Source organism: Argopecten irradians, chromosome 7 (assembly GCF_041381155.1).
Source record: "Argopecten irradians isolate NY chromosome 7, Ai_NY, whole genome shotgun sequence".
NCBI classification, from domain to species: Eukaryota; Metazoa; Mollusca; class Bivalvia; order Pectinida; family Pectinidae; genus Argopecten; species Argopecten irradians.
Window position 1 is genome coordinate 26,412,038 of NC_091140.1, and position 14,633 is coordinate 26,426,670.

At 35.8% G+C, this 14,633-nt stretch overlaps 2 protein-coding genes across 2 annotated transcripts in view; one reads left to right on the forward strand and one right to left on the reverse strand.

Moving 5' to 3' along the window:
* Positions 1–2,228: 2,228 nt before the first annotated feature.
* Positions 2,229–8,106, reverse strand: LOC138327112 (uncharacterized). The gene is made up of 4 exons (XM_069273096.1): positions 7,527–8,106; positions 6,575–6,740; positions 5,846–6,255; positions 2,229–5,415 (listed from the first exon to the last, which is right to left on the reverse strand). Exons 1-4 carry the CDS (start codon positions 8,104–8,106, stop codon positions 4,823–4,825), a joined length of 1,749 nt encoding a protein of 582 aa, XP_069129197.1. The 3' UTR covers positions 2,229–4,822.
* Positions 8,107–13,004: 4,898 nt separating this feature from the next.
* The window catches only part of LOC138327996 (uncharacterized), a 30,832-nt gene continuing 29,203 nt past the window's right edge, over positions 13,005–14,633 (forward strand). The window contains exon 1 of the mRNA XM_069274547.1: positions 13,005–13,331. Within this exon, the coding sequence (XP_069130648.1) occupies positions 13,110–13,331 (222 nt within the window). The 5' untranslated portion in view covers positions 13,005–13,109. The remainder of the gene's footprint in view (positions 13,332–14,633) is intronic.

The window sequence follows — 14,633 nt, forward strand, 5'->3', positions numbered from 1 at the left end:
GTCAATCAATAGAAAAGCATTTATAATTTATCGTTCATGCTCTAATTATTCACATCTCTCAGATTTTTAGGGGGCGACATTTGCAATGATACAGACTTATTATTCAATACCAATAGAATAAGATATATAAAAGAAGGAAAAGTTATGTGGACATGTAGTGCCATCTATGTGTTATATATGTCTCTGCTATTAATTTAATTGTCATTAGAATTTTATATTTGATTTTTCAAAAGATTCCATGATTAAACTTTTATCAATGGAAACACATCTAAAGAATCCAATTTGATCTTTATTTGTTTTTAAAACGATATTCCGTGTCTCGGCAAAGCGTCGTCTGCTACATATAAAGTGTAAAAAATGGCAGAATTTTACGAACATTTGACGTTGACTCATTTCGGGGTTCACACGCTGGATGAATCTAAAGGATTCGTTCAACTCAAACTTCTTACCATTTTCTGCTTAAGAAACATGACCTAAATGAAGTAGCACATGCCAAAACACCAACTGATCGCGTAAGCTCTCTCTTCCAGAGAACTAAAAGTGGTTTTACAGTTGTCTTAAAATTACACTTGTATTATCTACGATGGCACGTTTGAGCCTGTCAAATATAGCTACCTGATTAAATAAGTTATACATTTATAAATTGATAAAGTGCACATGACCATTTACGGTGGGCAGGGCTAGGTATCGGCGTGGATTATTGGGAGACTGGTGAATGGGGAGTGTTAAAAAACATGCTATCGTCATTTCGACATTCCCTGTAAATACAATCAGGTTTATAGTATGTTGTTTTCAAATTTTATTCAAAATCAAACAAATGAAATTTACATGTTGTCTTGAAACCATGACTCCTGCAGGTGCAATTGTATGTATATAGAAAAAGCATGGGACGAGGTCTGCGTGTTATTAATTGTCATGTTATCGCTGCAATGTCAATCAAAACTAAAGGTCAAGACTGGAATTTACCAGTGTCCGAATAACTCACACCGATACCATGTCATGCTTATCGTAAATGGTTATGTTCACTTTGTCAATTTAAAATATACATCTTATTCAATAATTCACTTGTTTCAACCCGTTTTATGTGGAATGATATTCAGAAGCGGAAGATATCGCTGTTCCGTTTATTGAACTTGGTGACCTCAACACTAGCGCAAGCCAGAGATAAAAAAGATACACACGTATAGGTTTGAATATAAATGATCATGATGGAAATTTAAGTAAGATGTGCCATTCTATTTATCTGTCTTCCAGATGGGCTTCACATCAGCTGTATTACCATTCTGGTAACAGTTTATTGCTTAAATATACTATTGAGGCACCACTTACCACCATACATACCTATTACGTGAGTGACTTTATGATAATGTTATTGACATAAAAGAACCGTGAAATTGGAAAACACTAAGAATAATCTTTATCAAAGCATCGGTTGGCATATTTTTGACATATATTGGTGTGTAACATATACATTGGGTGTTCCAGCATATCCAGTGGTGATCTAACGTACGATAGATATGCTAGAACACCCAAACATATGAAACCAGTGCTTATGTTTACATTAAAACTAGTCATTTTCTTTAAAGACCAACTACCTTTCCGAAACAAAAATTAAAAGTTTCTTAAAAACAATAAAATTGATATCAATGGCCTAAAATTGGGTTACAACGCAAAAAAAATGCAAGATTCGCTGTGTAATTCATGTTTGACAGTGAATATTCATTTGGCTGTTTTGCCGTCTTGTGCTGTGATAGTCAACTAACGTGCGGTCATTAGGAAAATGGCGTTATGAATATTAAAATTGTTATTAGTTTATTCAAATTGTTCAGAAGGTAATGATTAAGTGTAGCATTAACGTTAAGTTTCGCTTTATATTCCCAGTTACGAAAACAAAAGCCATATCGGAAAGGTAGAGGGCCTTTAAAAAGAAAATAATTTAAAAATAAAGTATGAAAATAAAATGAATGCGTCTGCAGAGAGAACGATATCAGTTGTTGATGGAACAGCCTTTGATTTGGCGGAAAGCAGTGGGTGCCAGCATCTTCCGGTGTGTTGTCACGGACAACTGACTAAACAATAACAGTAGATAAAATAGTCCTATCGATAAACCAGATATACAAAGATAAATACAACAGATCAATCTATATGAAGTATTTTAATAGAATATTTTTTTCATATTGATCAATTTCAAGAATATTTAATATTCTTTCAGTGAATTCTCACCCTGACCTAGTCCCAGCCTTTTCGTGACCTCTTGAACTCTGATTATGGTATTAGTACACCAGTGCGTAACTACTAATGTTTATATTGGACATTATCAAGTAGGTACTGTGTAGTGGCAATGCACATATTAAGACATGATTACATATTGATTCAGATACTAGAATGTAGGGAACATTCAATACGCACAACGATATAAAACAATATATGATATATTGACATTCATTTGCCACTTTTATGTAAACTAACCAAGGCAAATTGAAGTCTATAGAGGTATAAGTGACATCTTAAACCTGACCATTATGACGTTACTAATATTGACATGGTAACGGCAACTAATCACCGTCAAAATGGCTGTTTCATCTTGTGGAATACATCGGCATTAATAAACGGTTTTCCTGATCTAGCTCAAACCATGTTAATACTTTTTTGTTTGATTAGTTTAACGTCCTATTAACAGCCAAGGTCATTTAAGGACGTGCCAGGTTTGTTGGTGGAGGAAAGCCGGAGTACTCGGAGAAAAACCACCGACCAGCGGTCAGTACCTGGCAACTGCCCCACATGGGATTCGAACTCGCGACCCAGAGGTGGAGGGCATGTGGTAATATGTCGGTACATCTTAATCACTCGGCCACCGCGGTCCCTACCATGTTAATACAAAGACAAAGAAGTAAAATTCGTAATGTAAATACAGTAAAACTCTACAGACGAGTCTGCTTGATACGGATTTTTGGTAATTATGAAGTATATTCAAATGCCCAGTTTTGGCTCATCTTTATTTATACTTCTTTGAGATAAAGATAACGAATTTGCTTATTACGAAATATTTTTTGATACGAAGTGATATCCGTAAAGCAAATGTTTGCTCTATAACATTTTATTCCCAGAAAGTGTTGAATGTAGCCTTATAAGTGAAACTTAGGGCCTAAAACGGGAATCGTTTAATATAAAATCAAATACGATCAAAACAAGTATAGAGTTTCGAGGTAGTTGTCGATAATGGAAACTCTTCCGAAAAAGTGAGTTAATTTGGTAACTACGTTGATACGGGATGCATACGGCCTATGACTTCAGTTTCAGAAATATTATAGCGAATTTCTGTTTTAACGTGGGATTCGTTACAGCAAAGTTTACTCTATAGTATCATCCTATGGAATCTATTTATGTAGCGCATTATGAGGATTGTCTGAAAAGCTCTAACATCTATATACTGTATCCTATAGATTCTATAGGAAGACATACTGTATTGATAATATGTCAGTTTTCTGATTAATAGTGCCAAGAGCTATGTTCTGTGTTGGTCACATCAATTCTAGTGTACGAATTAAGTACAAATGCCCTATAGTCTGTCGTACTCTTTAATCTGCCAACAGCTTGTACAATACAAGGTAAATAATTAATCGAACAGCTGGACATACGATATAGATATATATTAGATTTAAAAAAAAGAAGAAGCTATATTTTTTCTATTGTTATCTTTTAGATATGGAGATTAACCGAAAACTGTCGAGACCCATCTGGGACAAGATGTTCTCTCTCCCACATATTTTACAGTTTTCATCTTTAAATTAAAAATAGCAATATCGTTGTGCTAATATATACACTTTTATTTCTGATATTAGCCAGAATTTCTTTCTTTATCTATAAGCTTAAATAACTCTACCAAAGTCATTTAACCTTAGCAAATCCCAATATATACAATGCCAACATCGAAATGACATTTCTTTGTGTTATATGTGATGAATAGCATCGATGTCCTGAATGCACGAGACATGTTTTTGGTCGGACAATCCATCTGTTAATTCATTTTCACCATCTTCTCCGACAGGTATGCAAGACTATTACTTAATCAATTAAAGCGATAAAAAGATCATTGGTTTAGTGGTGTTTATTACAAAAGGGCTGAAAATATATACCTCAAACACCTTGCTAACCAACAATATTGAAAAAGTAGAATATAGCTTCTCAACGGAAGAGCATTTGGGACATGTTTTTTTTCATGTTAGTAACTCGAAATTTCGACTTATAAACTCGAAATTTCGGCTTACTAACTCGAAATGTCGAGATACTAACTGGAATTTTCGGCTAACTTACTCGAAAGTTTGAGTTCATATCTCACAATTATAAGGTGATTTGTTCTGGGTTTTTTCCGGTACCCTTTACACGACACGCGGATTATATATTAGTTTTAGTGGGTGTAGGCGGCACCGCGGGGAATAGCTTGTACGAGGGAGACTTGCTTTTTACGACAGTGAATCGTAGGAATGTTCGGTTATGTTTCGGGATTTTGTTCTTATTTGAGATAATTTGTCATGAAAGCATGTGCGCCAATGAACATAAGACTTATCCATGCGCATATCCCTGTAGTTATTTCCACGAAAAACCTAACTTGTAGTTTCATCTCAAGTCAAGAAACATTTGTTGAGTTGACACAGATCGGGGAATTATCGAACTTCAAAACAGAAAAATCAACATTTTCAGCTGATATCTTGTGACGACAAATAATGAGCATCGTATATAGCTATCTATACCCGGCTGATTTCCAAATATGATGTTACGAAGGGGGAATTAGTTGCCAATATGTTTGCCCATTAGCGAAAAATCAGTTACTCGCCAGAAGTTTGATTGGCTCCTGTGCTTTATTTGCCCGACGCTGTTTTCGAATTTTAAGTATTTCCTCGACAGGTGGTGCTATGATTGCTACGAGTCCCATGAAGACCGTCCATGCCTGGTTCAACACTATCCATACTTTAAATTCAGTCTCGTCAAGAGATGGAAAACTAGCCATTATACCAGGTATGACAAAAGTAAACAGAACTATACTGAAGCCTCCAGTGATATATGCTATTAGCTTGGCCTTCCGGAAGGTGGCGGCCATTTGATCAAATGATGGTTTCTTGTCATACACATGCTGCTTCAAATCCTCTCGATAAGTATGTTCCCATGGACTCAATGGATTATCAATATCGTACATTTTCTGCCACTCTGCATCCGCGTCGGCCTTTGACTCGATTTTGTGTGTTAATAAAGACACTATTATACATACGATCATGCTGAAGCCGAAACTACAACCGCTTCCCGCCAGAATAGAATACTCCTGTGATGTGTTAACGACGAAGTTGTTTAAGCCACCTTCATAAGTGGATGCTGTTATTAAGGTAGCAGCTATGCCGGCAAAAAGACCTGATAAACCGCCTACAATTAATAAAAGATAGTCATACAATTTGATCAACTGTTTAATTACACAGGGAAAATCAAATCTACGTTTTTCTACTCAATGAGATATTAATGGGACTAAAACTGATTGTAAGTATATTTCACATATTTTGTGTTAAACGTCACAATCAAACAACAATCTTAAATTATATGTAAATTGACTTCTCGAAAGTCCTCAGCTAAATTATCCAATCAGAGGCTCTTGAAATATGTGTATTTCCATTAATGTATGTAACGCTTTGCAAACAATCGAGAGCTTTTAATTTGAAAATGTTTTATATGAGGACAATGAGGATACTATTTCGATGAATGATTCGTTATTTAGCGACTTTGATAGACTTGTAGAGATTTTGTCACAACTAGTTCAATTAAATACCCTCAATATATTTAGTATTAATTGTCTCTTCACCTGCAATAGTCCCTTCCGGTGTCTGTTTCACCCACATGATAGCCAAGACGACTGCGGGAAAGGCTGGAATAGTGACAATAGAGCCAACGAAGAACGTCCAGTTGAGGTCCACACGGCTAGCGAATATTATAAGTCCGTAGGGAATGATGCAAATCGACACCCATACTATACACCAGCTCTTAAAGTCGATGAGGTAGTCTTGGTAACGCCTGTACGCCCCATGGACTGGGCACCTGTGTGGAGGTCGAGCACCTGACGAAGATGTGAGCGCGGCTGCAACGTCCTCGACGCAATGCCTGCAATCCCTGACGCTGGGACATTGACAAGTTCTTCCCTTTGTATTACTATCCTCGGCCGACTCCTCCGACGCCTTACCACAGAGAATACAATGCGCCGGCTGCTGATTAGCACTGTGAGAGTAACGAAATGGCCTTTAATCATTACCTTGTATTAAACAGCCATAACATTACGACAAGAAAATACTCTTTTCAAAGTAAAATTTCAATAATTACAATATTGACATGTACCTATCCACATAAAATACTTTCTTGCAATATTGAGCTCTTTTGTTAGTAAAATGCATAATGACATTGTTTCTGATTCTGTTCACTTCTGGATGAAAGATAGCTATACAAATGCATTCGAACAGTAATAATATCGAGATAGAACGGATTAGATAAGAGCCTTGGTGGTAACATACACTCTATCCGAAACTTAGAAAAGACTTACCGGTATGGTCGGACGTAGACCTGGTACAAATCGTAAACAATGATGGACGATATGGCCATGACCTCCCCTGACCCGGTCGACATAACAGCCATGAAGACCATACATAAGATCATTATACCTCCCGACGGCCCCAACACCTTCTCGGCGACCAATGGCGACACTAGACCTGTACAGGGTTTTATATCAGAAATAAAAGCGCTTATTAGGGTGTATTTGTAATCAACAGAAATTGTGAAAACTAATCGCCTCGAGGTGTGGAAGTTTCGATATTCTTTTTTATCTTGACCATGGTCATGGTGAAGTGTGAGTGTATGAGAAAGTGATCGTATAGAATGTTAATACTTTAATCATATATGGATATTTATTTAAGGAATATTTGTTATTGTTTGTTGTTTACTGGTGTATAAACTGCATTTTTGTTATAGATATTTTAAATGACGCGCGTTAGGGTGTGGTGTCCTTGTGTCATGTGACTTACCTGTATGCGTCCTTTGTGTGCGTGTAAGTTGTACAGGCGAAGCCACAGACTGACCTGCCGTGTGTAAGTACTGTACATTTGAACCTTATCATATTTGTCAATATGGAACCACAAACAGAACCTGGATATATGAGGCGGACGTAGGTTCAGTCCTACTACAGTAGTAATCGAGAATTTCAAAATACACAAAATGTAGTTTGGCATCAAAAAAAGCGAAACTAGATTGGTGTACAATATAAAACTTGGCCATATAAGCTATCTACGAGTTATGAAATATTTCGCCTCTTCTCCATTCTTTCAGGGCTATTACTATGGTATACAGGAAAAGGAATGCAACTTCAGTATAATTATTCAGTTATGATAAAATTGATCAAATCAAAACATATTTAAAAATAGAAAAATGCGGATTCGGAACACTGAGAGAATATATCTATTATCACTACTAGAACATAATCCTCACAGCGGATAATTTACCTTCATCAATTTGACTTGGAGATAGGAGATGCGTTTTATTCTCAGCACTGAACGTCAGATACGCCATTCCTGTGGTGTTTCCCAAGGTGGATGGGATCGCTATCCACATGAGGCCGGCCAGGATAAAGCCCCACACTCCTTGCATTGGTTTGGCGGCGATTCTACTCTGCCAGGCAGCTTGATCACAGTAAACAACGGAGGTAGCCACGAAAAAGCCGACAATGCCGTACACTATACCACTCTCTGATCGGAAGGTCATGTAATTAATGCCATTTGACCCTTCAACACAGGAGACAATGTCGTACATTTTAGAAATATCACCTACATTTGGAAAGTTACTGGTATTCGTATAGAGGACTTCTGTAAAGAAAACTGCCAACGCTATGAAGGCGAGGCACGCATTGAAGTAGGACACGTAGAACGTCGTTCCGATTCCTCCAATCAGAGAGTAGGACCCAAACAACGCTGCCATGACGATAAGAGTGTACTCCTCTGATATGTTCTCTGTCAGTGATTGGACGGTCGTTTTTCCAGCAAGTAATACAGCTGTCATTTTTCCAGCAAGTAATACAGCTGTCATGATTACTAAGTTAGTGACGAGAGCAAAACAGCAAAACACCATGTGTGCCTTCTTTCCGAATCTGGCGTTGATAATCTGTAAACAAATCCTGGGAATTTATGCCGACTTTCCGGCCATAAAAAGACCAATTCGTACATGGACAACGAGTCGTTAGATCTTCAAAATCGAGGCATAACGTTTTCAAAACATATCATGAATTCATAATAACATATCTTATATATTAGATGTGGTTTGCATTTTCCACTATTCTCGTTGATTAATACATGTGTACATAGCCAGAAGCGATATATACAATGTAGCATATCGACTCTGTGTATCTACTTTTAGGAAAAATAATCTTTAGTGACTTACAACGGGGTCGTTATTGTGCTCGTAAAATTTACAAGGAGTCGTTATGCTAGAACATTCCAATGTTTCGTTATGCTAGAAATCCAATGTTTGTTACACCCCAATGCATGTCAAAAATATGACAACCAATGCTTATATTTACATTTATATAGACATTCCCAATATAAAAAGAAAAAAAGTGGAAAACATAGTGTGAAAATAAAAGTTATACGTTCGTGTAGTAAAGAAATAATTTGATGGAACAGCCAATTATTTGCTGGGAAAGAGTTGAGTTCTTGCAACATCCAGTATGTTGCCACGGACAACCGACTAAATAAAACATTAGATGATTCAGAAAAAGTCTCATCGATGAAATGGGATATACAACGATAGGAACAACATTTCAACTGATTTCAAAATTTTGATAAGAATATATTTCCATATTGATCAATTTTCAGAATATGTTATATGTACTTCAGTGAATTATCATACTGGCGTAAAACTCAGTCATTTCTTGACCTTTTGAACTCTGATTGTGGAATTAGTAATGCTAATATAAGTACTGGAAAATATCAGTAACAACATATAGGAACTGTACAGTTATAATGTAAATATAGGTTTATAGTTGATACAAGAAAATATAAATATAAAAAGATACATTGTACATATTAAATATGTACCTCAACCAGTCAGACACTGTAGTAGAATTTATGGGAATTTGTTTATTTCAATAATGTATTCTGATACATTGCAATAGGTATGCGTTTGCATTTTCATTACACTCTTCACTCGACAATCACTCGATTGGGTTTTCCTTACGACAACGAAAATTCCTAATACTATTGCTTACTAAATCCCTCAACACATTATATTTCATACGCTTTTTGTGATTTTACCTGTAAGTAGGTTTTAGCCCCAGGCGCTCTTGTCTTGAATTGAACCGAAAATATTGGGAAAATGAAGATGTTGATTACTACACCGACTCCATACCAAAATGCTCCTGATATCCCAAGCTGTAATAAAAAAAATCGTTACTTTTAAATCACATCTGCCTCAAAACAACACTACTTGAATGCGTCGTGAATATGTTTCATAAGTTACCCCGTAGTTCTGAGTTGTTTTAAGGGAATGTCCATATTTTGCGTATAATTCATTCACCAATATTTGGATATGATTTTTCTATCGACACACTTTTCAAAATCTCCTCAATTTTGATCCTAACTAGAATGCACTTCCTGTTGAGGAAGGTGAGTCATGTCTCTTATGCCTACATTATGGTAAACTTTGTAATCGTGCTTATCGCTCAACAATTAAGTAATTGACTGTATATCAGTATAGTGTTAAGTGCTAATCAACGTCTTTTCACAGCACGATTTAGTAAAGTATGAAATGAAAGAGTGAATTGAATGAAGTACAAATAGACAAAAGCGTCTGCTAACAAATGCCCGTAGAAAGTATAAAGATAAAAACACTTGACAAGTAATCCTGGCAACATACTAATGGGTGTAATTATTTAAGGATGATATGGAGATATAACACAAAAATCTCAGTGTACTCTAAATAAACCGCGAAGCTGTTTATGATGAGAGTACACTCAGTTTTTTTTTTTTTTTTTTTTTTTTTTGTTGTTGTATCTCCATAACATAAAAAAAATATATTCAAGTTAATCCTTATAATTCAATTTACTTAAGATAATCTCTTCGATCCCAAAAATTCATTTTAGGACTCTTTTGTCTATGAAATCATCACGCCGTCATCTCAGCCAATCAGAAGCAACGTCACAAACGGCGACGCTATTTTTTCCTTTATGGGTTGATAAAGTAAATTTTTAAGCCAATGCAATTGCACGTAACAAGCAAAATTTAATTATATAAGAATAAAGATCAAAGGAAACATAAGGATATTCTCGGTGAATGCACTGAACCTGACATATTCGTCTTCATGACTAATGCATTCAATAGGAATATTCCTAAGTATCATTCTAACAAATTGATTAAACCCCGGATCTTTCATAGCAATGAACCCATTGAACCTGTAAATATATTAAAACATTTTCAGCGACAGGTGGCAATACCTTTGTGCACAATAATCCACATAACACAAACAATGGTATGCAAAGGACAGCTGTCGCTTTCTTTATGTAAACTGGCTAATACAAAGTGAAGCCTATAAGAGTATACATGACATCCAAAACATGTCCATTATAATATCACTAAAATTGACATGGCATATATCGCTGTTGATAAACTTTTTTTTAAATTATATAACAGAGTTAAAGCAGAAAGCCCCAAAATGGGTTTTTAATGTAGATATGATTTAGATTATATTAATTGTATGGATTATATGGTCTAAATACCTATGCAGATGTCAGAGCTTTGCAGATAATCATAAAATGCGCGCTAGTGCACTATGAAGATTTTCTACAATGCATTTAAAGCTCTGGCAATTATATAGACCATAGTCAAATAGACCATAGTCAAATATCAAACTGTTTACATATCCTTAATCACAAAATAAAGATTAATATGAAGCAGGTATAAACCATTTTAGAACATAACATGACTTTTTCACGCGTTTTTATCGGCACAGTCCCCGGACACGATCTAGCCACGTAACTGTCGTTATTTGCTATGTTCACTGGCAAGCAAACAAGCTGTGTGCGGACGACGTTTTGCAAAACACAAATGTCACGACGGTTTGGAAAATTGAATGCAGACGAATTTACAAAAGAACAAAATAACAAAAGAACTTAGCAAGCAACGAAAAACGCAGTGAGTATTTTCAAGGAATTCTGCCAGGAATTTTTTTTTATAAGACGCATCCGACCTTTACATTTCGACCATAACGTTAAACGTGGCCGCACTCGTTTGAAAAAAAAGTGTTAATGTTGATGGTGCATAATTGTTTGTCCTATCATTTCATTATTTTCTTCAATCCGTTGTGCACTAAAACATCATTAGCTTTTTTAGGCACCATGGTCTTATGGACAACACTTTAAGACCATAGTGCCCTCAAAAGAAGGCAATTATATATGAATAGGTCATAATTATATGACTCTAAGAAAAATAACGTAGTTTGGAAAAATATCTTTGTAGCGACAAGACAAGAAATAGTCGTATTAGTTTACTTGTGTGTATCTAAATTATAATATTTACAGTCAGTGGTGAATTGATAGTATAAAACCCGTTGATTTCAACCAAAGGCTACTCAACTTTATTTCTCGATAGATTGAGTATGTCACGCGCGATTTGGAGCCGCGCGGATTAATTTATGATGGTCCAAATCAGAAACTTTTGGTGTTTTCAGTACCGAACGTACGTTCGATGAACATGTACAGGTATCAAAATAGGTTTGAACACATACATGTACGTGTGTAAATACAAATGTAGAAAAGTTACATTGTTTATGTTACTACCGTACCTCTTTGAGCAATGCTTCCGTGCGTATGATAAATAAACAATGTTGTACAATGTACAGTTTTGCACATTCCGATGACGTCGCAATGTTTACATGTTGTGTGTCGGTGAGTGTGTGACGGTGAGTCTGTGTTGTTCGCTACAATATGTAGTATACATCTATTTGTATTTTTAACAGCTTTGGTTGTACGCAAATAGATAAGATATGTCAGGACAACATCAGTCTTTGAGTTGGATAAGTTTAACCAAAACGACCTAGCACGACAATGCATTTTTGTTCATCTCGGTGAACAGACAAGGGCGAGAGTAGGCCTAACATACACATTGAATGTACGTTTGGGTGTTTCGAAATATCAATGAAACTGAATCCTACAATTGTAGCTTTACAATACTTGTAATAGATATCTCTTATATTTATTGAAGTGTTTGAAACAACAATATAAATATAAGCTAACATTTTGAGAGCGGTAAACGTTTGCAGTAGTGGGCCTACCTGTGTTTGTACATGTTCCTCGAAACGACGTCCGATACATTTGAAAATCTCCAAAATCCGGAAATGATGACATGGAACTATGTAAACATCCGTGTATTCAAGTAATTTCAAACGTGAACTTATTAAGTAGAACTCAAGTGATCCCAAAATTGAAGAAACTCTGTTTGTCACACCTCCTTGACACAGGCAGTTTGAATCGGACGCCGCGTCACAACTACGTTAAATATCCTGCCACGTTATGAATTGTGTAAGCGTGTGTAATCATACGAAGTAAAAGATTAAAACCAAACTGCTTTGCACCATGGTGTTTTTAACAACAGATAAATAAAACGATTTATAGTTTCATACCGGGAAAACCCCAGATATATGCTTCATCAGACGGAACTCATTTTATTTGTATGTTCATTGATAAATTGGCGGGAATTTCCGCCACTTCGAGTGGCTGTTCTAAATGCCTGTCGGAACCAAACGATATAATCCAATTTTAGTCTTATAAATGCCATAAACACTATTAAGTGTAAATTTTGTGCTGTGAAAATAATAGTTAAGACTGTAAATATAAGGATTAAAGTCTCTTTCTGGTGGTTCTATCGAAGGATAAAGTTGAGTAGGGTATCGATATTTGTTTCATGGACCGCTTCGCGGTCCATTCCAAATATCGATACCCTACTCAACTTTATCCTTCGATAGAACCACCAGAAAGAGACTTTAATCCTTAAATATTATAATGTCCACTTGCCTTGGTGGTAAGTGTGGCGCTTTGCAGGATGTCGGCAGGCCAGAACATCTGTGAAGCTACAGTTACGGCAGTGAGACTGAGAGTGATGTCACCTCCGGCGTCAAACGTCGTGTCCAGGTTGTGTTCATCATGGAAGACGTGTTTCCTGATGGCGTTATGTATTAAGGCTAGGATAATGGAGAAGCCACCGAACCCGAGGAGTATCAGGAGGGCTGACTCGTGTTTTTCTAAAACTGGGACTGGCCTAAAGGTATGTACAATAGAAATGAAAACAATCAACTACAATCACAAGGAAGGCTCCTTAACTTAAGTTGTTGTTGGTTATTTTGTTAACATTTGCAATGTTTTCCTATAAGGAAGTTTAAGTTAAGGAATTCCATTAAGTAAATGAATGTTCATGAAAATGGGCCGAGGTCTTCCCTGCTAATTTTTCATGATTGAAAAAAATGTCACTGTATTCATTTTACCATACAAATGTACAAAATGGATAGAATCAACGTATTTACCATAATGCTAACACCATTTTATTGATTTGAATGAAAACAATAGATTTATGAAATGTATGATTTCGCATATCTACGGACATAGAACACGTTCTACTTTATTCAATGTCATAGTCTGAGGTCATTTTTCTGAGTATGGTGACACACTGATCATATGACAAGTCATGGTATCATCAGGACTGTATTACGTGCATGTTATGTTCACAGAATAACTTTGTTCGGGCAAATAAAAAAAAAGTTTCAAAAGTAGAGCACATTTGAATTGCCTTATCAGGTTAAATACTTAATATCAGGCTTTTTACTGTTGCAAGTTTGGTGACATTTTTGTACTTAGGAAAGTACTTATTGGGATATGTATGCACTTACAATACATATTTAGGAGTAATATTTTGTTTGTTCAAGGATGCGCTCTATGGTTTCTAAAATTTGGTACTTTTTGGGTTTAAATATTACGAAAACATAATGGGACTTCAAGAATCTTTACTGAGATACCAGTGTAGCCTTTGCTCCCTTGATAATCACGCGTTTTTCATGATATATATTAAAATACCATCAAGTTAATTAAATGCTAGATTAACTGAAATATGTATAATGTTTTTTTTTTTTTTTTTTTTTTTTTTTTTTTAATTTGTCCCGATGCGATTCATATACTGATATAATTCATAGTTGCTTGAAGTGACTGGATTTGAAGTGATCAAATATTAAGTGACTAGATTTTAAGTGAATAAATGGATGCGAATGAACATGATTTATCTTAAATGCATTCAAATGCCAGGGCATCCTCGATACTACAGGGGTTACTATTACTGTCGTTATATCCACTCCTGTAGGATATCATAGCAACACTGTAGGTTCTGTGTTTGACACCAAATAAGCAGGTAGCTACATGTATGTAAAGCTTAGTCCTTGGATGTACATAAAAAATCGAATAATGGTACACTGAAGTGGCTTTGGTTCAAAGGAATATCAGCAGACCTGTCATTTGTCAGTTTGTTTCTCCTGAACTGTCTCCGGTTTTACTAAGAGATAGTTCAGGGGTGGATATAACG

Coding starts and splice junctions, on each gene's coding strand:
- LOC138327112 (XM_069273096.1), bottom strand. CDS start 8,106: ATGACAGCTGTATTACTTGCTGGAAAAATGACAGCTGTATTACTTGCT. Junction 6,256..6,574: donor GTCTACGTCCGACCATACCG/GTAAGTCTTTTC, acceptor TTACTCTCACAG/TGCTAATCAGCAGCCGGCGC. Junction 5,416..5,845: donor ACCGGAAGGGACTATTGCAG/GTGAAGAGACAA, acceptor TATTAATTGTAG/GCGGTTTATCAGGTCTTTTT.